Source organism: Saimiri boliviensis, chromosome 21 (assembly GCF_048565385.1).
Source record: "Saimiri boliviensis isolate mSaiBol1 chromosome 21, mSaiBol1.pri, whole genome shotgun sequence".
In the NCBI taxonomy this organism is placed as follows: Eukaryota; Metazoa; Chordata; class Mammalia; order Primates; family Cebidae; genus Saimiri; species Saimiri boliviensis.
The window spans coordinates 24659542-24680181 of record NC_133469.1 but is presented as its reverse complement, the minus strand read 5'-3'; the positions used below and the strand labels follow the sequence as shown (position 1 = coordinate 24680181).

Here is a 20640-nt window from a genome sequence, read left to right as displayed (position 1 = left end):
TACATTCGATTGGTCAGCGCAGCCGCAGACTCCGCCCAAATCACCGGGCCGTGCTCTGGGTGAGGCGCCAGGAGGTAGCCGCTTCAGCATCTGAGATTGTGGAAGGGTCTTAACCATGAGGGGTTCCTGCGAGAGATCTGGGGAGGATGAAGAGCAGAAGGAAGAGGCTACAGCGGCCTGTGGGCGTCTTTCAGAGGTCCCTGAGGTGGAGCAGGGTTCCGAGGCCGATTCAGACTCCGACCTGGAGATGGAAGGTGCTAGGGGCAGGGGCCAGGCCTCACTCCTCCCGTTTGGGGGTCTTCTCCCGCAGGGGTGGAGGGAGGCGGGCTTGGGCCAAGGGGGCAGGAGACCCCTGTCCAGCTGGAGACGTAGCCCTCTGCGGGGCGCCTCCAACTCCCTGCTCTCTCTTCAGAGCTCCCAGAAGCAGTAGGTTAAAATGCAAAATCCCGCCAGACAGTGCACCAAAGACTGTCAGCCCTGAAATGGGACCAGAGCTGCGTTTTCCGAGTCCACAGGAAAAACTAAGCTAATAGATGTATAGACTTGTCGGGTGCCGTGGCTCACGCCTGTAATCCCAGCACTTTGGGAGGCCGAGGCAAGTGGATCACAAGGTCAGGAGTTCAAGACCAGCCTGGCCAACATGGTGAAACCTCATCTCTACTAAAAGTACAAAAATTAGCCGGGCGTGGTGGCGTGCGCCTGTAGTCCCAGGTACTCAGGAGGCCGAGGCAGGAAAATCGCTTGAACCCGGGAGGCGGATGTTGCAGTGAGCCAAGGTTGTGCCACTGCACCCCAGCCTGGGCAACAGAGCGAGACTCCATGTCAAAACAAACAAACAAACAAATAGATGAATAGAATTTAGAACTATTTCAGTTTTTTCTCCCGTAAAATGTTTACACAACATTGGTGGTCTGCAATCCGGGTTAAAAGACACAGCGTGCAATTTGGCATCAGACAGGCAGAGGCCTGACTCTGGCAGGATTAGCTACTACTAGCTGTGGGATTCTCAGCACAGGCCAGCCACGGTTTCCACAGCAACCAGCAACATTGGGTTGCCTGGGCTCAAATTATTAAATAAATAAATAAATAATTTATTTATTTATTTGTTAGAGTCAGCGTCTTGCTTTGTCACCCAGGCTTCAGTGCAGGATGATAGCTCATGGTAGCCTTGAACTCTGCACTCCAGTGAGGCTTCTGCCTCAGCCTCCTGAGTAGCTGGGACTACAGGGGCCGCCACATCAGCTAATTTAAATACTTTTTTGTTTGGCTATTGTGCCCAGGTTGTCCAGCTTTCTTTCATAGCTGTATGACTCTAAGGAAAAGATTTGTGTTGCCTGAGCCTTGATGTCCTCATCTGTCATAGGGGGGCAGTGGTCCCAAGGAGCAGAGGAGGCAGTGCTTCTGGAGGGAAAACATAGGCCAGGTAGTGACGCAGGGCAGGGGAGGAGGCAGGTGGCTGTACCCATGCAGGGGTTCACATTTGTCCCCGTCACCTACCAGGCACCCATGGGCTTGGAGAACTGGTCAGGGACACCCTCTACCTGAGGTCTTGCCAGGACCATAGTGTTGTGCCCGTCTCCTGCTTTCTGTGTCAAGGGAGCGCCCCAGAGCTGAACCTCCGGCACCGTGGCCTGGGGCCCCAGGTACCACTGGAGAGACACTAGGTCCAGGCTTCCAGGGAGAGGCCCCGGGAGACAGCAGCCATGGGAGTGCTCCCGAGTCTGTCCCACACTCCCCAGCTTCTGCCTGTGCCAGAAATGCCCCATCCCCCACATCTGAGAGACAGATGGGATTGAGGCTGTGACAGGTGGTGTTAAGGGTTGGAAAGCCTGCAGGCCCCTAACCTGCTGGGGGCTCAGGGAGAGCTGGGGGTGGGGAGGAGACCTGGGCGGAGCCTAAAAGGAGATGCAAGTGTTCCTTAAGCAGGTGGGAAGGGGAGGACTTTCCAGGTGGAGGATGCAGAATGAGCCGAGCCCTGGAACATGAGCCAGGATAGTGGCCAGTGTGTTTGCTCTGTCTGTCCCAGGGTGCCCGTGCTCTGGCTTCCTCGCTGAGCTCCAATCCATATGTCAAGCGGCTGGACCTTCGAGACAATGGGCTCTGTGGGGTGGGTGCAGAGGCCCTGGCAGGTGCCCTGAGCAAAAGCAGCAGTATCTGTGGTAGGTGCTGGGCCTGGGGCAGGTGGGCAGGCGTGAGTGCTCCCTTTCCTCAGGGATGAGCCTCTACCCCGAAAGCTGGGCCATGTCACCTGGGGCCTGCTGGTGTTGCTGGTGAATAGAGGAGGGGTCTCATCACAGGAGGGGCATGAAGGGTGGAGCTAGACCCTCTGCTGTGCAGACAATGCTGGATACAAGTCCCTTCCTCACCCACTCCATCCCATTACTACCCTCCCTTGCTGGCCAGCATCCCCTCTTCACCAAGCACATGGTAGACTCTCAGTACCTGAATCCACACAGGGACTGGGGGTTGGGCATTGTAAGAAGCAGGTAGGTAATACGGGAGTTTGGTGGGGCTGGATCCAAAATACCAGCTCTGCCACTGAAGAGCTGGATACCTGGGCAAGCAGCTTAACCTCTCTGAGCTTCAGCTTTCCAATCTGTGAAATGCCCCCAGCAATACCTTATAGGCTTGGGGCTGCGGTGAGCATGAAGTGAAAGGCACTCCTGAAGTGGTCAGCAGTGTACGTGCTCCATGCACGGCCACCTGGGCTGTTACTGCCAATCCTGCCAGTGGGGCAGTGAAGGCTTTTGAAGTGGCTGGTGATACCACTACCAGACACAGTCATCAATGTGATGGCTGCCCCTTCACCATGGCCGTCTCTACAGTACCAGGAGGTAGGCGGTTTTAACCGCTTGACACAGAAGCTCATGCGCACACAGGGAGGGGGAGGTCAGAGGCCAGAAGGGACCCAGCCATTGGGAGCCGCAGCCACCATACGACGCTCGGACAGTTCTCCTGTAAGGCCCCTTCCTCTGCCTCGGACCTGGAGGTTTAGGGGATAGCAGAAGAGGTAGGAGGTGGGTGCCTGGCTTTGTATCCCACTGATAAAGGAGTGGTTTCGTCCCCCAGATTTGGACCTGTCGGAGAACCAGCTGGGAGTAGCAGGAGCACAGACCCTCTGTGCCGCCCTCACCATGAACCGGGCTGTGCAGAAGATGCAACTGTCAGGGAATGGCCTGGAGGAGCAGGCGGCCCAGCACCTTGCTGAACTCCTGCTGGCCCACACAGACCTGAAGTCCCTGGACCTGAGCTATAACCAGCTGAATGACCAAGCAGGTAATACCTGCCCAGGGCACCATGGGTCATGAAAGCTCAGCTTCCTGGGGCAGGGGTGGGTGGGGCTTGGCAGGACCGCACTGCACATCGCCAGGGAGCATGTGCTCTGACTCCTGCTCCCCACACAGCCACCTTGGCCCGCTCCCCTTCCACTCCAGCCACATGGAACTCTTCATTCCTTCCACAAATACCTCATTGCCCACTGCTGTATGTGCTGGGCACTGACTTAGCCACCGGGGATCCACCTTGAACAAAACCAAGTTCCTGACCTCAAGGAGCACATGCTAACAACATCATTCTCAGTCATTATGCTGCAAAAGAAACAAATAGTGCCTGCTTCTGGAGAAGAACAGGGACTCCCTGCTTTAAAGAGGTGGCTGGGGAGGCCTCTGTGATGTGACATTTAAGCTGAAATGTGCAGAGTGGGAAATAAACAGCCATGGCAAGATCAGAGGGAGAGCATTTCATGCAGAGGAATAGTGAGCATGTGGGCCTGTTTCCCAGACTGGCAGACAGCAGTGTGACTAGGCTGGGGAGTCAGGAAAGCGTGTCCAGGCTGCAGGGTGGAGAGGGCAGAGGGGTCTGCAGCGCTGTAGGTCATGGCAAAAAGGGTGAAGATTTTATTCCAAGTGAGGTAGCAGACATGGTTGGGATTCCTTCATCTCATCACTCTCTCTCATGCCCCTGAGCCTTTGCTTTGCCAGGAATATGCACTATTACCTGCCTCTGCTCAAATGGTTCAGTAATAGTAACAATCGCCTGGGACCCTGGGTTAGGCGTACAGATCCTGGGCCTGGACCTGTTGTTAGGGGAATGCCTGTGAATCTGCATTTTGTTGGATGTCCCTGGAGAACTGCCTTCTCTGCAACGTTTCAGAAGCACTGCTCTGTCTCAAGCATCTTAGAGGGAATGGGGTGGCACGAGCCTTGGCCTGTGAGAATTGGCCATGGCATGTAACTTCCAGAGAACCTGTTTGCCTTCTAAGAAAATTACTGCCAGAAGTCAGTGAAATTAAAAGTGAGGCTTGATAGGGCACTGTGGCTAGCTGTAATCCCAGCAACACTTCTGGAGCCTGAGGTGGGAGGATTGCTTGGGGCCAGTAGTTTGAAACCAAACTGGGCAACATAGTGAGACCCAGTAGTGACAAAAAATAATGTAAAAATTAGACCCAAGTTGTGGCATGTGCCTGTAGTCTCAGGAGGCCGAGGTGAAAGAATCGCTTGAGCCCAAGACATCAAGACTGCAGTGAGCCGTGATTGCTCCACTGCACTCCAGGTTGGGAAACGGAGTGAGACAGCAGAAAAGCCTAACTTTCTTCCCTCTTTAGTGCCTGTTTCCCTGTGAGGATGTTAAAAGCAGGTACTGTGAGTGCAGCTGGGTTGTGTTTTTATGCAGGTGCTTTCTTGTGACTGTTTCTTTTGCTGTTCCTGTGAGGGTTGTGGGATGACTGCTGGAAGGTTCTGTTTGGCTATGCTGCTCCACCTTCATCTCCAGGTCTCCGTATTTTGCCCAGGCTGGTCTTGAACTCCTGGCCTCAAGAAACCCTCTTGCCTCAGCCTCCTGAGTTGCTGGGACCACAGGCACATACCACTGCCTGGCTTTCACCTTCCTTTCTCTACCATGCCCATCTCCTCTCTACCACAACTGTGCCAGCCTATGGCACCAGCCTTCCACCTGGTCCCCCAGCCTCTTGCCTCTGCTCCCACCCAGCCCAGTCTATCCTGGACACCTGCCACTTGCTGAAATGCTAATCTAGCCTCATCACTTCCTAAGGCCCTCCCTGACTCCTTGCTACTTGTACGCGTTGCCTGAGCCCCTTACCTTGGCATTCAAGGCCTCTCCGCATCTCTCAAGTGCCCGTTACTCCTGCCTCACTTCACTGGCTTCCCCCTTCCCGGCCCCAGCTCCAGGCCTGCATGCATTTCCACAGGTGCCTCTGCCATTTGCACTTCCCCGTGCCTCCTCTCCACTGTGTGTGCACAGACGCCCGTGGGGAATTCCTCAGTCCCGGGTTATCTCCTCTGTCCTCTTTCCTGACTACCCCCACGACAGGTTAGCCACCACTCTGTTCCCACGCCTCCCCCTTTGCAGTCCACATGAATGGCTCACATCCCATTCATTTGGATTTGTATCTCCCCATGAAATGTGAGTTCCTGAAGGTCATGGCAGGCCATGTTCGTTTCATGTCTGTGACCCTCCTGCCCAGCAGAGGCTCGGCACACAGCGGGCATCCGTGTGATCTTTTAATGGAGTGAAGAGAGTGAGTCACAAGGTCTCTCTTGGTGTTTCTGAAGGGGAGATACTTGGACCAGCCCTGGCAGAAAACACAGGACTCACCGAGCTTAACGTGAGCTGGAATCACCTCCGAGGCCCAGGAGCTGTGGCATTTGCCAGAGGACTGGAGGTACGGAGCCCCCACCCAGTCAGCCCTGCAGCCTGTCTGCTGGGGCCGGTCTCCCAGGGACCAGCTCTCTGTCTCTGCAGCTCTTTGGAAATGAACTTTGGATCTTCTAAGCACAGCTTAAAGATTGTTTCTTTAGGTGGATTTTAATTTTCCTGGCTTCACTTAGTGACTACAATACGCTGTGCTCACTGTCACATCATTTCCTGAATGTCTTGTACCTTCCCCAGACACCATAGACACCAGCTAGGAAGGGACATCCATGCGGTCCGGTGACGCATGCTCACTGTTGGGCTTACACAGGTGCTTTCCTGAGATGACGCCTTGCACCTGTGGATGCCAGCACAGCCTCTCAAACGTCCACCTGCTCCCTTGCATGTTGTGGTTCATAGGGCTCGGGAATGGGTGACTCAAGCTGATGCTAGGGTGGCACAAGGTACCTGCAATGTGTCCAGTGCCAGATGCCCTGTGGAGTCCTCCTCAGGCCATGGCAGTTGCTGTCTTGCCCTGATACAGGGGCTGACCTTGGGATCCCGGCCCACAAGGTGGCACGTCACACTGTCTTGCCAGAGCTTCACCCTTCTCCCCATCACAGTACCCTGGGCGGGTTTCATCTGACAGCCATTTACTGGGGCGTGGGATCCCTGCCTTCCAGAGCCATTAAGTGGGTGTGGAGTCTGAGCATGTTTCTGGGCCTGCTGCTGCTCCGCACACTCCCCTCCCAGTCTCTCTGAGGGCCATTCCCATCTACACCGGCCCTTTCCTATTGTGTTCTGGGCCATTGGGCTCTGATGGCCACCATCATCCAAGCTGCAGCCACTGGGGACCTGGATGGCACTGTCCTGACCCTTCCTTGGAGCCTCTGCCCTTCTACCCTTTGTCCCTGATTTTTGCACCTCGGGGCTCCTGGTCTCTGAGGCTGTGGCACCGTGGCTTGCTCCACTGTCAGGCAGAGTCCCTTGATTTCACTCTTTGGTGTTCTAGGCAAACATCTTCCTTAAAGTTCTAGACATCTCATATAATGGCTTTGGAGATCCTGGAGCCTCTGCGGTGGGTGAGGCTCTCAAGACCAACAATGTGTTGGAGGAACTCCACATGAGGTGAGGATCCCCAAGGGGCCACCCCAGGAATCACGCGCTCCATGATCTTGCTGCTGAACCATGCAGTGGCGTGATCTTGGCTCACTGCAGCCTTCACCTCCAGGGTTCAAGCAGTTCTCTACCTCAGCCTCCCAAGTAGCTGGGATTATAGGTGCCTGCCACCACGCCTGGCTAATTTTTTACATTTATTTTATTTTATTTTTATTTTTATTTTTTTATTTTATTTTATTTTATTTTTTTGAGACGGAGTTTCGCCCTTGTTACCCAGGCTGGAGTGCAATGGCGCGATCTCGGCTCACCGCAACCTCCGCCTCCTGGGCTCAGGCAATTCTCCTGCCTCAGCCTCCTGAGTAGCTGGGATTACAGGCACGTGCCACCATGCCCAGCTAATTTTTTGCACTTTTAGTAGAGACGGGGTTTCACCATGTTGACCAGGATGGTCTCGATCTCTCGACCTCGTGATCCACCCGCCTCGGCCTCCCAAAGTGCTGGGATTACAGGCTTGAGCCACCGCGCCCGGCTAATTTTTTACATTTTTAGTATAGATGGAGTTTCACCATCTTGGCCAGGGTGGTCTTGAACTCCTGACCTCACGATCCACCTGCCTTGCCTCTCAAAGTGCTGGGATTACAGGTGTGAGCCACTGCACCCGGCTCTCCATCCTCCTATCACTGGAGTTTATTTGTCTGTTTAAAACAGTCTTGCTTTATTGCCCAGGCTGGAGTGCAGTGATGAGATTATGGCTCACTGTACCCTTGACCTCCCAGGCTCAAACAATCCTGCCACCTCATCCTCCCAAGTAGCTGGGACCACAGGAGTATGTCACCAAGGCTGGCTAATTTTTTATTTTTTGTAGACAGTCTCCTGCTGGCCTCGAACTCTCGGGCTCAAGCAGTCTTCCCACCTCAGTCTCTGAAAGTGCTGAAATTACAGTCATGGGGAGTTCATCATTGTTACATAGTAACCTGTGATTCCTATGCACAGGCAGATGGCTGCAAATTCCACACGGTGTATAAAGCATCTTTGGCAGAGCCTGGTGCATGGCGGGTGTTCCAGCGAAGCTTTTCTCGCTTGTAGAAGAGGAGCTAAGGCCAGGTTCTGTGGCTCAACACCGTAATCCTAGCACTTCCAAAGGCTGTGGTGGGAGGATCCATTGAGGACAGGATTTTGATACCAGGCTAGGCAACATGGCGTGACTCCATCTCTACACAAAATGTAAAAACTGTCCATTTCTGGTGGCATGCACCTGTCATTCCTAGTACTTGGGAGGTGGAGGTGAGAGGATTGCTTGATCCTAGGAGTCCGGAGTTCAGGCTGCAGTGAGCTGTCGTCATGCCACTGCACTGATCCTGAGTGACAGAGCAAGAAAAATGAGCCTAGTCTGGATGGAGCGAGGCAGGACCCTCACAGGTGGGCCCCGGTGCCTGTTTTGCTCAGCACGTGGCTACTGGAGCATGCCCTGTGTGAGGGGCTCCTTCAGGCCAGGTGGAGTCCCAGCCTAGTGGTGTGGCACAAGCCCAGAGGGAAGAAAAGAGGTGGATGCCAGAGAGGTCATGGGCCAGAGGCCGAGAAGGTCATGGGCTGCTGTGGCTGAGACCCTCCCCAGGGGCAGCCCCTCTGTGGGCAAGGAGGCCTCTCTCAATCCTGCTCAACTTTCCTCCCATGGGAGGAGCTAAGGCTAGGAGCAGCCACAGGGGCTGAAACGGGAGGTAACAGCCGGAGCTGGGGTCTGAGAAGTGAAAGAGAAATGGGACTGGCTCTAGAGACAGAGTGGCCCAGGGCGGTGCTGAGGCCTGGAGTTCGGGAACAGCAGGAGGTAGAGAGGCCTTGGACAGAAGCTAGGTGATTTTTTTTTTAAATAGACATTGTCATGGTGATAGACATGAGGTGCCAGCTGGGCAGAGCACATGGGAGCCCCTGCAGAGCTCACAGAGGGTCAGGGAGCAGCAGCTGGTGTCCACCAGGACAGGGACGTGGTAGGCGTGTTTGCTGCGTGATCCCTCTGAACGGTGTCATCTCCACCTTTTACACGTTGACCTGCCCAGGGTTCCCGGGGTGTGAGTGGAGGGCTGGAACAAGAGACCCAACCTGGTGGCTGCAGTGGCAGCTCCAGTGGGCACCCGGGGCAGTGGGCTCTGCACAGCTGCTGGGAAGCTTGCACAACGCAGGTGTCTGTTGTCTTTGCTGCAGCAACAACCGCGTCTCTGCGACGGGAGCCCTGAGCCTGGGCCTGGGCCTCCAGGTCAACCAGACACTGAGGATTCTGGTAGTGAGTGCTAGCCTGATGGCCAAGACCTCAGCATAGACGGGCCCTGTAGCAGCCCACACAGATCCCTGCGTCGTGGCCCCCACAGGGGCAGCCAGCAGGTGCACACAGGCTCCCTCCCTTGCCGCTCACCCTGCACCTGGGGCCTGGCCCTCCTCCTCTCCCCTTCCTTCCCTCCCAGCCTCTCCCCTACACCTTCTTGCTGCCCTTCCTCCTCTGCCGGCTGGGGTGCTGCTCTGAAGGTGGCTGGGCACCCCTTGTGTCTCCCTCATCTTCTTCCCTGCCTTTCCCTGGCCTTGCTGGGACCCCGGCCCCACCCAGGTGTTCTGTTGGCCACTGCTCAGGCTGAACTGAGGCCTGGTGCACCCAGGTGGGGTTCCTTCCTAGGCAGATGGGGAGGGAGTGCTAAGCAGGACAGGGAGCAGAAGATAAGACAGGGAAGGGAGCCAGGCGAGGCGGGAGCAGGTCCCCAGGGGACCACTGTGCCCACATCAGGTACGTGCTAAGGGACAGTATCGCCAGCTGAGTGCAGACATCCAGCTCTGCCATCCCTCAGCTCCCTACCCCAGCTTTCCCTGGGCTTCTGCCATAGCTCTCCTCCCTTGCTCCCTGCCCCACAGGAACCAGGACCTCTCTGCAGCATAGACCTGTGTTTCCAGCTGCCTTATAGACAGTCTTCTGAATGTCTCAAAGTCAATTTGACAGTCCAACCTGAACATTTCACCCCGCTCTAAGGGCTGCCTCCTGGTGGGGGCTCCTTCTTCCCAAGTCACTAGGTGGGGCCCAGAGCCTGCCCAATACCCCTCCCTTTCCCGCACCCTCACTCCCACCTCCTGCAGGAGCTCCCCCTCCTGGCTCCTCCCTCTTCTCACTTCCCCTCTCAGCTTCTGTGAATTTGCAGGGTTCCTGGCTACACTCCTTCCTTCCCACCTGCTACCCCTTCCTTCCCAGCTGCGACCTTTCTAAACCAGAAAATTGCCCCGCTTTAAAATGGTTGGAGTTTTATCCCCTCTGGATAAACTCAGTCTTCGATTGCAGCATCGTGTCATGGTGAGCTGGGTGTGGTGGTTCACGTCAATAATCCCAGCACTTCGGGAGACTGAGGCAGGCAGATCACCTGAGGTCAGGAGTTTGAGCCCAGACCGGCCAACATGGTGAAACCCTGTCTCTACCAAAAACACAAAAAATTAGTCAGACGTGGTGGTGCACACCTGTAATCTCAGCTACTCGGGAGGCTGAGTCAGGAGAATCCTCTGAACCCAGGAGGTGGAGGTTTCACTGACCTGAGATCTCACCACTGCACTTCAGTCTGGGCCACAGAGCAATACTTTGTCTCAAAAAAAAAAAAAAAAAAAGTAACATAGCATGTCATGGGGGATCTGGGCCCTGCTAGCCCCTCTCTTCCAAGTTCAGTGCGCTCACCCCAAGCTCAGAGTACACACACACACACACACACACACACACACACACAGAGTACTATTTTTCACCCCATCCTTTGCTCCTCTGCTGTTCTTGCTGAAGTGTCCAGCTTCGCCCACCTCACTTGGGAATCAGCTCAAGGGTTTCCTTCCCTCCCAGCCTTTCCCTCCCAGGGGAGCTGGAGCACACCCGCTCACTGTGCTGATCACACCTCATTTCATGATGCTTCCTTTCCTTCCCCTCTATTGAGCCGGCAATTTCTTAAAGGCAAAGGTTTGTTTTGCATGCCTGTATCAGTCAGAGGCATCTCCTTTCCTCTCTCTCCCGGCCCCACAGCCTCACCAGAGCATTCTGTCTGACTGTCTCGACGGAGACACCTTCTGAGCTGAGACAGTGGGGCCATCCTAGCTATGTCCCCAGAGATGAGGAGACCCTCCCTCCGCCCCTGCTTCCCTTTCACGTTGCTCTCAGGCTTCCCTGGACCTGGCCTCTCGCAGCTTTGTGTGTGTGTTTCTCAGGTGTCCAGGAATCCCATGCGAAGTGAAGGCTGCTCTGGTCTCCTCAAGTCTGTCCAGGACAATCCAGCCTCTGCCCTGGAACTGCTGGATTTCTCTGTAAGAGCATTTTATAAACCTTGTTTCGGATCCTACCAACATTCCCGTGAGGTATCATAATCTCCATTTCAGAGGAACAAAGTAAGGGTTAGAGAAATCAAGAGCCCTGCCCAGATACACGGCGTGGGAGAGGCAGAGTTGCAACAGGGACCTGCATGCAGGGCATGGGGCCACACGGCTCTGCCCGCTCTGGACTGGAGGTCCCGCGGAATCTCGCCTGGAGCCACTGCCTGGGTTCTTCATTAGCTGAGAGAGGATAAGTGGGTGTCTGGTCACGATGCTCCCTGTCCACTGGTGTTTAGATTTGCAGGCGCAGCACCTGCAGGGCTGCCTCTGCCCCCTCCCCCGACTGTCTGCAGGTGGACTGTGGTGCTGGAAGCTTCACTTGAGTGCCTGTGAGAGAGATTAGGATCCCTTTCATTCAATTTTGCCACTTTTTCTGAGTTGCGGTCTCACTCTTTGACCCAGCTGCAGTGCAGTGGTGTGATCATAGCTCAGTGCAGTCTCAAATGCCTTGGCTCAAGTGGTCCTCCTGCCTAAGCTCCTGAGGTAGCTGGAAGTACAGGTACCGGTCACCATACCTGGCTATTTTTTTTTTTTTTTTTTTTTTGTAGAGATGGAGCCTTGCTACATTGCCCAGGCTGGTTTCAAATTTCTGAACTCAAGTGATCCTTGTGCCATGGTCTCTCCTGTCTCAAGTCAATTTTGATTTTTTTTTTTTTTGAGACCGTATCACTTGGTCACCCAGGATGGAGTACAGTGGCACTATCTCAGCTCACTGCAACTTCCAGCTTCCAGGTTCAGATGATTCTCTTACCCCAGCCTCCTAAGCAGCCAGGATTACAGGTGTGCACCACCACGCCTGGCTAAATTTTTTTTTTTTTTTTTAGTAGAGACGGGGTTTCACCAGGTTGGCCAGGCTGGTCTCAAACTCCTGACCTCAAGTGATCCACCTGCGTCAGCCTCCTAAAGTGCTGGGATTACAGGTGTGAGCCATTGCACCCAGCGAATTTGGACTTTTTAATGTAGAAAAAATGCCAGGTGAGGTGGCTCACACCTATAATCTCAGCACATTTGGAGGCTGAGGTAGAAGGATCCCTTGAAGCCCAGAGTTAAAGGCCATCCTGGGCAGCACAGCAAAATCCCAATCTCTACAAAAAGCTTTTTAAAAAATTAGCCCAGCATGTGGCATACACCTGTAGTTTCAGGTACTCAGAAGACTGAAGCAGGAGGATTACCTGATCCTAAGAGTTTGTGGCCCCCGCGAGCTATGATTGTGCTACTGCATTCCAGCCTGGGCAACAGAGCCAGACTGTCTCTAAAAAACGAAACAAAACAAAAAACAAAAAACAAAAAACAAAAAGACAGGAAACAAAAAACGTTGAGTTACAAGCCAGGCGTGGTGGCTCACACCTCTAATCCCGGCACTTTGGGAGGCTGAGGTGGGTGGATTATGAGGTCAGGAGATCAAGACCATTCTGGCTAACACAGCGAAACCCTGTCTCTACAAAAAAAAAAAAAAAAAAAAAAAAAAAAAAATTAGCCAGGTGTGGTGACACTCGCCTGTAGTCCGAGCTCCTTGGGAGGCTGAGGTAGAAGAATTGCTTGAACCTGGGAGGCAGAGGTCACAGTGAGCCAAGATCTCACCACTGCACTCCAGCCTGGGTAACAGAGTAAGACTCCACCTCAAAAAAAAAAAAAAAAAAAAAAAAAAAATGTTGAGTTACAAATCAGTAGTGATTCTGATTTTTCTTAACCCAGATTTGAGTCAAAGCCTTTCCAGAAATTAGGAAGGAACTCTGTGTGTGCAGTTCCAATTCTTCAGGTTTGGGACAACCAGTATCAAACACCTTTACTATTTCCTTCTAACTGCCTGTTCTTGCCTTACCCATGTGCCTGCTACTCTGTGAATTCCTGTCAGCACTGGATGTGTCATTCTAAAAGAAATAGAATGACATATGGCGTTATCCTTCTAGAATATACACTTACTTGACACACTGTATAGTCATCATCCGAAGCCCCTAGTCCAATGGAATTGCCATGGGCTTTGGAATCAGTTCAGGCTTGGGACCAAATCCTGTGTCTATCAATGTGGGATCCTGGACAAGATTTTAAGTCAAAGAATCAAAAACAATCAATCAATAACTATCCTGGGCTGGGCATGGTGGCTCATGCTTGTAATCCCAGAACTCTGGGAGGCTGAGGCAGGCAGATCACCTGAGGTCCGCAGTTCGAAATCATGGTGAAACCCTGTCTGTACAAAAAATACAAAAGTTAGCCAGACGTGATGGTCTGTGCCTGTAATCCTGGCTACTCAGGAGGCTGAGGCAGGAGAATTGCTTGAACTGGAAGGCAGAAGTTGCAGTGAGCCGAGATCATGCCACTGCACTCCAGCCTGGGCAACAGAGCGAGGCTCTGTCTCAAAAAAACAAAACAAAACAAAACAAAAAACCCCACCAAAACAACAAAGAAAACAATTAGCCTGAACTGAATATTCTATTTTCTATTCCTTAACTGTTGTCTGTTATTACTAGTATAATTTGACTAGCCCAGGTTTTATCCTGAGCTTTCTGGGAAATAGTTTTGAAGACTTACAGTTCAAGGAAAATCTTTCCCCGGGCTCAGACTTGTGTTTTTGTGAAATGGGGCTAACGTCTACCCCTCAGGGCCATCATGAACATAAGCTGAGATGACAGACCTAAGGGAAAGGGCTCGCACAGAGAAATACTCAATCAGTGCCAGTTTTGTTCTTCACTACCCCTTGGATTTTAGTTTTTGTTTGTTTGTTTGTTTGTTTGTTTTGAGATGGAGTCTTGCTCTGTTGCAAGGCTCAAGTGTAATGACACACTCTCAGCTTGCTGCAAACTCCACCTCCCGCGTTCAAATGATTCCCCTGCCTCAGCCTCCACCCACCACCACGTCTGGCTAATTTTTTGTATTTTTAGAAGCGATGGGGTTTCATCATGTTGCCCAAGATGGTCTTGATCTCCCAACCTCGTGATTCACCCACCTTGGCCTCCAAAAGTGCTGGGATTACAGGTGTGAGCTACCATGCCTGGAGGTTTTTAGTTTTTAATTGAGGAACAACATTTATGCTGAAAAAGGCACAAAGATTAAACATAGAGCTTGGAGAATTTTCACAAAGAGCATGGGTGTCTACGTAACCAGCCCCCAGATCTGAAAATACAGCATAGCTGGGCATGGTGGTGGGCACCTGTAGACCCTGCCCTTCTGGAGGCTTAAGAGAGAGAGGATAGCTTGAGTCCAAGAGCTCAGGGATGAAAGGAGCTATGATTGAGCCACTGCACTCCAGCCTGGTGACAGAATACCATCCCATCTCTAAATAAATAAATACAGCAGCCCCCGAAATGTTCCCCATTGTCCCCTTCCCTCCTGGATCTTACGAGTTTGCAAGTGTGAGATTGTCATCCACAGGAGAGAAACCGCCCGAAGGAGCTTCTCTGAGACCTTGTGTGTGTGAATAAAAAATGGTCAAGTTCTCAGTAACAAAGTTCATCCTTGTCATGGGTTTCTCTTCAGGATATCCAGGTGAACACAGAGTTTGATGACCTTGCTAACTCAGTGAGGAGCATTCTTCCAGCGCTCTGCATAAAAACGGGTGCTCGCAAAGTAGACTATAAGAAGGAGTTGCTGCCAGTCTTCAGACCAGCCCTGCCGGTATCTGTCCCTAAGTGACCCTGGAGTGTGGCTTCCTCATCTCCAATCAGCTGCTTTGACCTCCAGGGTCAGAAGCTCTTTGACTCCCGAGGCCTTGTTACCACTTGTGTCTGCACTGAGTCCCCATGTCAGCTGTGTGCTATTGAGCTGGCCTTCACGCCGACTCACACACCTGTACCCTCCTCCCTTGTGCTCCACGGACCTTGCACTCATCTGGGCCTTCCTGTGTTATCACTCATTCATGTCACACAAACCCCTACTATGTGCGGCATATTCAGATGGGCATGATATCTGAGATGCCCAAGCAAGTCCCTGCCCTCCCCATGTTCATATTCTGGTGACTTCAGGAAACTATGACAGGAGGAGTGCACATTCTATTTTGAGAATGCGAACAGGCACAGCCTTTTTGGAAGGCAGTTTATCATTATGCACCGAGAGCCTTAAAACTGCCTGTGCCCTTTGATCCAATCATTTGACTAATGTGCTCTAGACAAATAACCAGGGATCATACAAGATTGATGCCTCAAGATGCTCATGGCACTGGGTGCAGTGGGTCACACCCATAATCCTAGCACTTTGGGGAGCCAAGGTGGGTGGATCACTTGGGGTCAGGAGTTCGAGACCAGCCTGACCAACATGGTGAAACCTCGTCTCTACTAAAAATACAAAATTAGCCAGGCGTGGTGACACTTACCTGTAATCCCAGCTACTTGGGAGGCTGAGGCAGGAGAATCGCTTGAACCCTGGAGGTGGAGATTGCAGTGAATGGAGATCATGATATTGCACTCTAGCCTGGGCAACGAGCAAAACTCTGTCTAAAAAAAAAAAAAAAGAAAGAAAAAAGAAAAAGAAAAAAAAAAGACTGGGTATGGCAGCTCACGCCTGTAATTCCAGCATGTTGAGAGGCCGAGTTGGGCAAACCACCTGAGGTCAGGAGTTCGAGACCAGCCTGACCAACATGGAGAAACCCCGTCTCTACTAAAAATACAAAATTAGCCAGGTGTGGTGGCGCATGCTTGTAATCTCAACTACTTGGGAGGCTGAGGCAGGAGTATTGCTTGAACCCGGGAGGTGGAGGTTGCGGTGAGCTGAGGTTGTGCCATTGCACTCTAGCCTGGGTAACAAGAGTGAAACTCCGTCTCAAAAAAAAAAAAAATGCTCATGGAAATGCTGTTTATCATAATGAAAATTGGAAGTATCCCCAATAACAGGGGATTGGCCAACTCAAATTTGGAGTTAAATGTTAAAAGCCACATATTCAAAGAACACTTAAAAATTCATGAAAATACACATGATTAATGTTAAGTGAGAAAATTGGGAGGAAAAAAATCATTTGGCAGCTGGGCGCAGTGGCATGTGCCTGTAGTCCCAGCTAGCCAGCCATTCAGAGAGGCTGATGTAGAACTGTTTGAGCTCAGGAGTAGGAGATCATACAATAAGGGGCCATACAATAAGGCCCTGTTTTTAAAAATAAGTAAATAAGTCACTTGGTTTATCTGACAGTTCCTCAAAAGCTTAATCATAGAATTACCACATAACCCGTTAATTCCATTCCTAGGTATATACTCAAGAGAAATGAAAACATATGTCCCCATAAGAATTTGTACATGAATATCCATAGCAGCATTCTTTATAATATTCTAAGAGTGAAAATGCCCACCAGTGGATAAATACAATGTGGTATAGCCATACAATGGAATATTATTTGGCAATAAAAAGGAATTTGAGGTGATAAAAAGGTTCTAAAATGTATTGTGGTGATGGCCACGTAATTGTGCATATTCTAAAGGCAATTGAATGATACACTTTTATTCATGGGGGAGCAGTACAGGATGTGAATGACATCTCAATAAAACTGTTTTGAAAACAAGGAAAAGTACTGAAATATGCTAAAAATGGATGAAACTTGAAAACATGATGCTAAATGAGAGAAGCCAGTCACAAGCCCACATGTTGTATGATTGCATTTATATGAAACATCTGGAATAGGCAAATCGATAAAGGCAGAAAGCAGATTATAGGTTGCCTAGGCATAGAGAAATAGAGGGATTGGAGGTTGACAGCTAAAGGATATGGATTTCTTTGCGGGGGGGGGGAGTGATAAAAATGTTCTAAACTTGATTGTAGTGATGTGCAAGTCTATGAACATGCTAAAAACCACTCAATTTTACATTTTAAATGGGTGATTTGTATGGTATGTGAATTATATCTCAAGAAAGCTGTTAAAAATATCATACTGGTTGAGCCTAGTGGTATTTTTAAAAGTATGGATATAGACTGGGTGTGGTGGCTCACACCTGTAATCCCAGCACTTTGGGAGGCTGAGGTGGGTGGATCACCTGGGGTCAGGAGTTCAAGACTAGCCTGACTAACATGGTGAAACCCTGTCTCTATTAAAAATACAAAAATTAACTGGGTATGGTGGCGCAAGCCTGTAGTCCCAGCCACTCAGGAGGCTGAGGCAGGAGAATCACTTGAACCTGAGAGGTGGAGGTTGCAGTGAGCCAAGACTGTGCTATTGCACTCCAGTCTGGGTAACGAGAGTGAAACTCCATCTCAAAAAAAAAAAAAAAAGTATGAATATGATGTAGCTACTCAGGAGGCTGAGGGACAAAAATCACTTGAACCTGGGAGGCAGAGGTTGCAGTGAGCAGAGATTGCATCACTGTACTCAAGCCTGGGTTACAGAGTGAGACTCTGTCTAAAAAAAAAAAATGTATGAATATATACACACAAGAGAAAAAGACCAAAAAAGCACCACTGAAATATTAATAATGTTTATCTCTAGGCTGTGGATTTATAGATGATTTTACATTCTTTTTGATTTTAGATTTTCCATACTTTCTACGGTAAAAATGTGTTACTTTTATAATCAGAAAAACAAATATTGGCCGGGCACAGTGGCTCAAGCCTGTAATCCCAGCACTTTGGGAGGCCGAGGCGGGTGGATCACGAGGTCAAGAGATCGAGACCATCCTGGCCAACATGGTGAAACCCGGTCTTTACTAAAAATACAAAAATTAGCTGGGCATGGTGGCGTGCACCTATAGTCCCAGCTGCTCGGGAGGCTGAGGCAGGAGAATTGTTTGAACCCAGGAGGCGGAGGTTGCAGTGAGCCGAGATTGTGCCACTGCACTCCAGCCTGGTGCCCAGCAACAGAGTGAGTCTGTCTCAAAAAAAAAAAAAAAAAAGAAAGAAAAGCAAATATTGCAGTCACATGGCATCTAATGATGTTTTGATCAAAGACAGAGAGCATATACAACAGTGGTCCCATAAGATTACCATATTTTTCCGGTCGCTTTTCTGTGTTGAGATACACAAATCCTTACTGTACATGTCTGTAGCCGAGGGGCAATATGCTGTACCATGTGGCCTGGGTGTGCAGTAGGCTGCACCATCTAGGTTGTTCTAAGCACACTCTGTGATGTTCTCACATCAACAAAATCACTGGATAATGCATTTCCGAGAATGTATTCTAGTTATTAAGCAACGCATGACTGCACTGAAGAGCGCTGTGTGATGCAGGCTACGGCTGAGCTCTGGGCACAATGTGGCTGGAGCCCTGAGGAAGGGGAGGGCTATGGACTGAATGGTGTCCCCCTCAAAATTAGATGCTGAAGCTCTAATCCCCAGTGTGACTGTATTTGGGGCCAGGGCCTATAAGGAGATGATGAAGGTTAAGTGAGGCTTTAAGGGTGGGCCTTGCCAGTAGGATTGACGTCCTTATAAGAGACCAGAGAGCTTGAGTGCCACCTCCCCAACCTTGTGGGAGGACATGGTGAAAAGGTGGCTGTGCGCAAGCCAGGAAGAGAGGAAATAAATGTCTGTGGTTTAAGCTGCTCAGTTGATGGTATTTTTTTTTTATGGTGCCTGGAGCTGACTAATACAAAAGGATTCACCCTCCTGGGGAGAAGGGGCAGTGGGGGCAGTGGCCTCCTCTGGTTTCCCTGGCTCTCTGCAGAACTCCCTCCCTGCCCCTCCTCCTTGCACCAAAGCATCCTCCTAAGGGCAGACCTGATTGCACTGTTCAGAGGCCCCCAAAGCCCATAGAAAAGGCCCAACCCCTGAACCCCATGTGTCCTATCCCAGTAGGGGAGCTCCCTCTCTCTTCTCTGCTCTTCTCTCAGGAGGGAAAGTTAAGGGCCCGCTTGACCACCCTCTAGGGAGATGCCAGAATGGGGTGCTGGATTCTGGTGATGAGCTGGGGGTAAGCCTGCGTGTCTCCTCTTGCACTTTTCCCAGTAGTGAATACACAGTGGATATTCAAGAAAGTAAAGATTATCTTTAAGAATGGATGAATCAGGCCGGGCATGGTGGCTCATGCCTGTAATCCCAGCACTTTGGGAGGCTAAGGTGGGCAGATCACTTGTGGTCTGGAGTTTAAGCCCAGTCTGGCCAACATGGTGAAACCCCATCTCTACTAAAAATACAAAAATTAGCTGGATGTGGTTGTGGGTGCCTCTAATCCCAGCTACTTGGGCGGCCGAGGCAGGAGAATTGCTTGAACCTGGGAGGTGGAGGTTGCAGTGAGCTGAGCTCACATCATTGCACTCCAGCCTGGATGAGAGCAAGACTCCATCTCAAAATAAAAATAAAAATAAAAATAAAAGAATGGAGAATCAGGCTTAGTGCACTGGCAGATGCTTGCAGAAATTTGGAAGGCCAAGATGGAAGTATCACTTGAAGCTGGGAGTTCCAGACCACCTCGGGCAACATAGTGAGACGCTCGTTTCTACAAAAAACATTTTTAAAAATTAGCTGGGCATGGCGGCATGTGCCTGTCGTTCCAGCTACCTGGGATCCTGAGGCAGGAGGATCACTTGAACCTGGGAGTTTGAGGCTGTAGTGAGTGATGATGGTACCTCTGCACTCCAGGCTGGTTGAGAGAATGAGAACCTATCCCCCCCCCCCCAAAAAAAAAAGAAAGAAAGAAAGAAAGAAAAAAAAAAAGAATGGAAGGATCAAACTGGGCATGGTGATGCATGCTTGCCTGCAGGCTCAGCCTACAAGGGACACTGAGGTAGGAGGATCATTTGAGCCTGGGAATTTGAGTCCAGCCTGGACAACATAGTGAGATCCTACCTTAAAAAAAAAAAAAAAAAAAAAAGGAAGAATCACATCATTGTTCCAAATCCTTCAAAATGAGTATTGAGTCCCAACTTGGCACTTTCCTGAACAGGATGTGCCCTTTTCCTTCTTTAGTGAGAAGGAGCCAGAAGCTCACTTCTCACTAAAAGAGTGAGAAAAATAAAAATAGGCCAGAGCACTTCGAGCTTTGTGAAGTATGCAGAATTTATCAGGCCCAGAGACATGAATATGGGACTTCAGGCAGGGCATGGTGGCTCATGCCTGTAATCCCAGACTCGGGAGGCCAAGGTGGGAGGATCACTTTCGTCCAGGAGATTTGAGACCAGACTGGGCAACATCAGGAGATCCTCATCTCTTCAAAAACTTAAAAAAAAAAAAAAAACAACAACAAAAAACCTTGGCACTGTGGCATACACCTATGGTCCCGAGCCCAGGAGGTTGAGGCTGGAGTGAGCTATGACCTTGCCAGTACATTCTAGCCTGGGGTACAGAGCAAGACTCTGTCTCAAAATAATAATAATATGCCAGGTGCAGTGGCTCACACCTGTAATCCCAGCTCTTTGGGAGGCAAAAGTGGGCGGATAACTTGAGCTCAGGAGTTCGAGATCAGCCTGGCCAACATAGTAAAACCCTATCTCTTCTAAAAGTACAAAAATTAGCCAGGTATGGTGGTGCATGCCTGCAATCCCAGTTACTTGGGAGGCTGAGGCAGGAGAATTGCTTGAACCTGGGAGGTGAAAGTTGCAGTGAACTGAGATTGTGCCACGGCACTCCAACCTGGACGACAGAGCAAGACTC

The 20640-nt window shown here is 50.8% G+C and overlaps 1 protein-coding gene across 3 annotated transcripts; it reads left to right on the top strand.

Annotated features, from left to right (window-relative positions):
* Nucleotides 1–21: 21 nt before the first annotated feature.
* LRRC74B (leucine rich repeat containing 74B) lies at nt 22–19037 on the top strand. Of its 3 annotated transcripts, XM_010330476.3 has the most exons (9): nt 22–254; nt 1501–1643; nt 2027–2159; nt 3070–3276; nt 5571–5680; nt 6662–6777; nt 8968–9046; nt 10981–11076; nt 14617–19037. In XM_010330476.3, the coding sequence occupies exons 1-9, from the start codon at nt 116–118 to the stop codon at nt 14770–14772; spliced, it is 1179 nt and encodes a 392-aa protein (XP_010328778.2). In that variant the 5' UTR covers nt 22–115; the 3' UTR covers nt 14773–19037. The 3 variants fall into 3 exon arrangements, 1 of the variants encoding a protein (XP_010328778.2); XR_005577429.2 differs by lacking the exon at nt 14617–19037 and having other exon boundaries at nt 8968–9144; nt 9664–11070; XR_743761.3 differs by lacking the exon at nt 14617–19037 and having other exon boundaries at nt 8968–9144; nt 10981–11041.
* The last annotated feature ends 1603 nt before the right edge of the window (nt 19038–20640 follow it).

What these genes read in the sequence shown, in the direction of transcription:
- LRRC74B (XM_010330476.3), top strand. Translation starts at nt 116, where the DNA reads ATGAGGGGTTCCTGCGAGAGATCTGGGGAGGATGAAGAGCAGAAGGAA. An exon ending in AGACACTGAGGATTCTGGTA is followed by an intron (nt 9,047 to 10,980) that starts GTGAGTGCTAGC and finishes TGTGTTTCTCAG; the next exon opens with GTGTCCAGGAATCCCATGCG. An exon ending in TGGAACTGCTGGATTTCTCT is followed by an intron (nt 11,077 to 14,616) that starts GTAAGAGCATTT and finishes GTTTCTCTTCAG; the next exon opens with GATATCCAGGTGAACACAGA.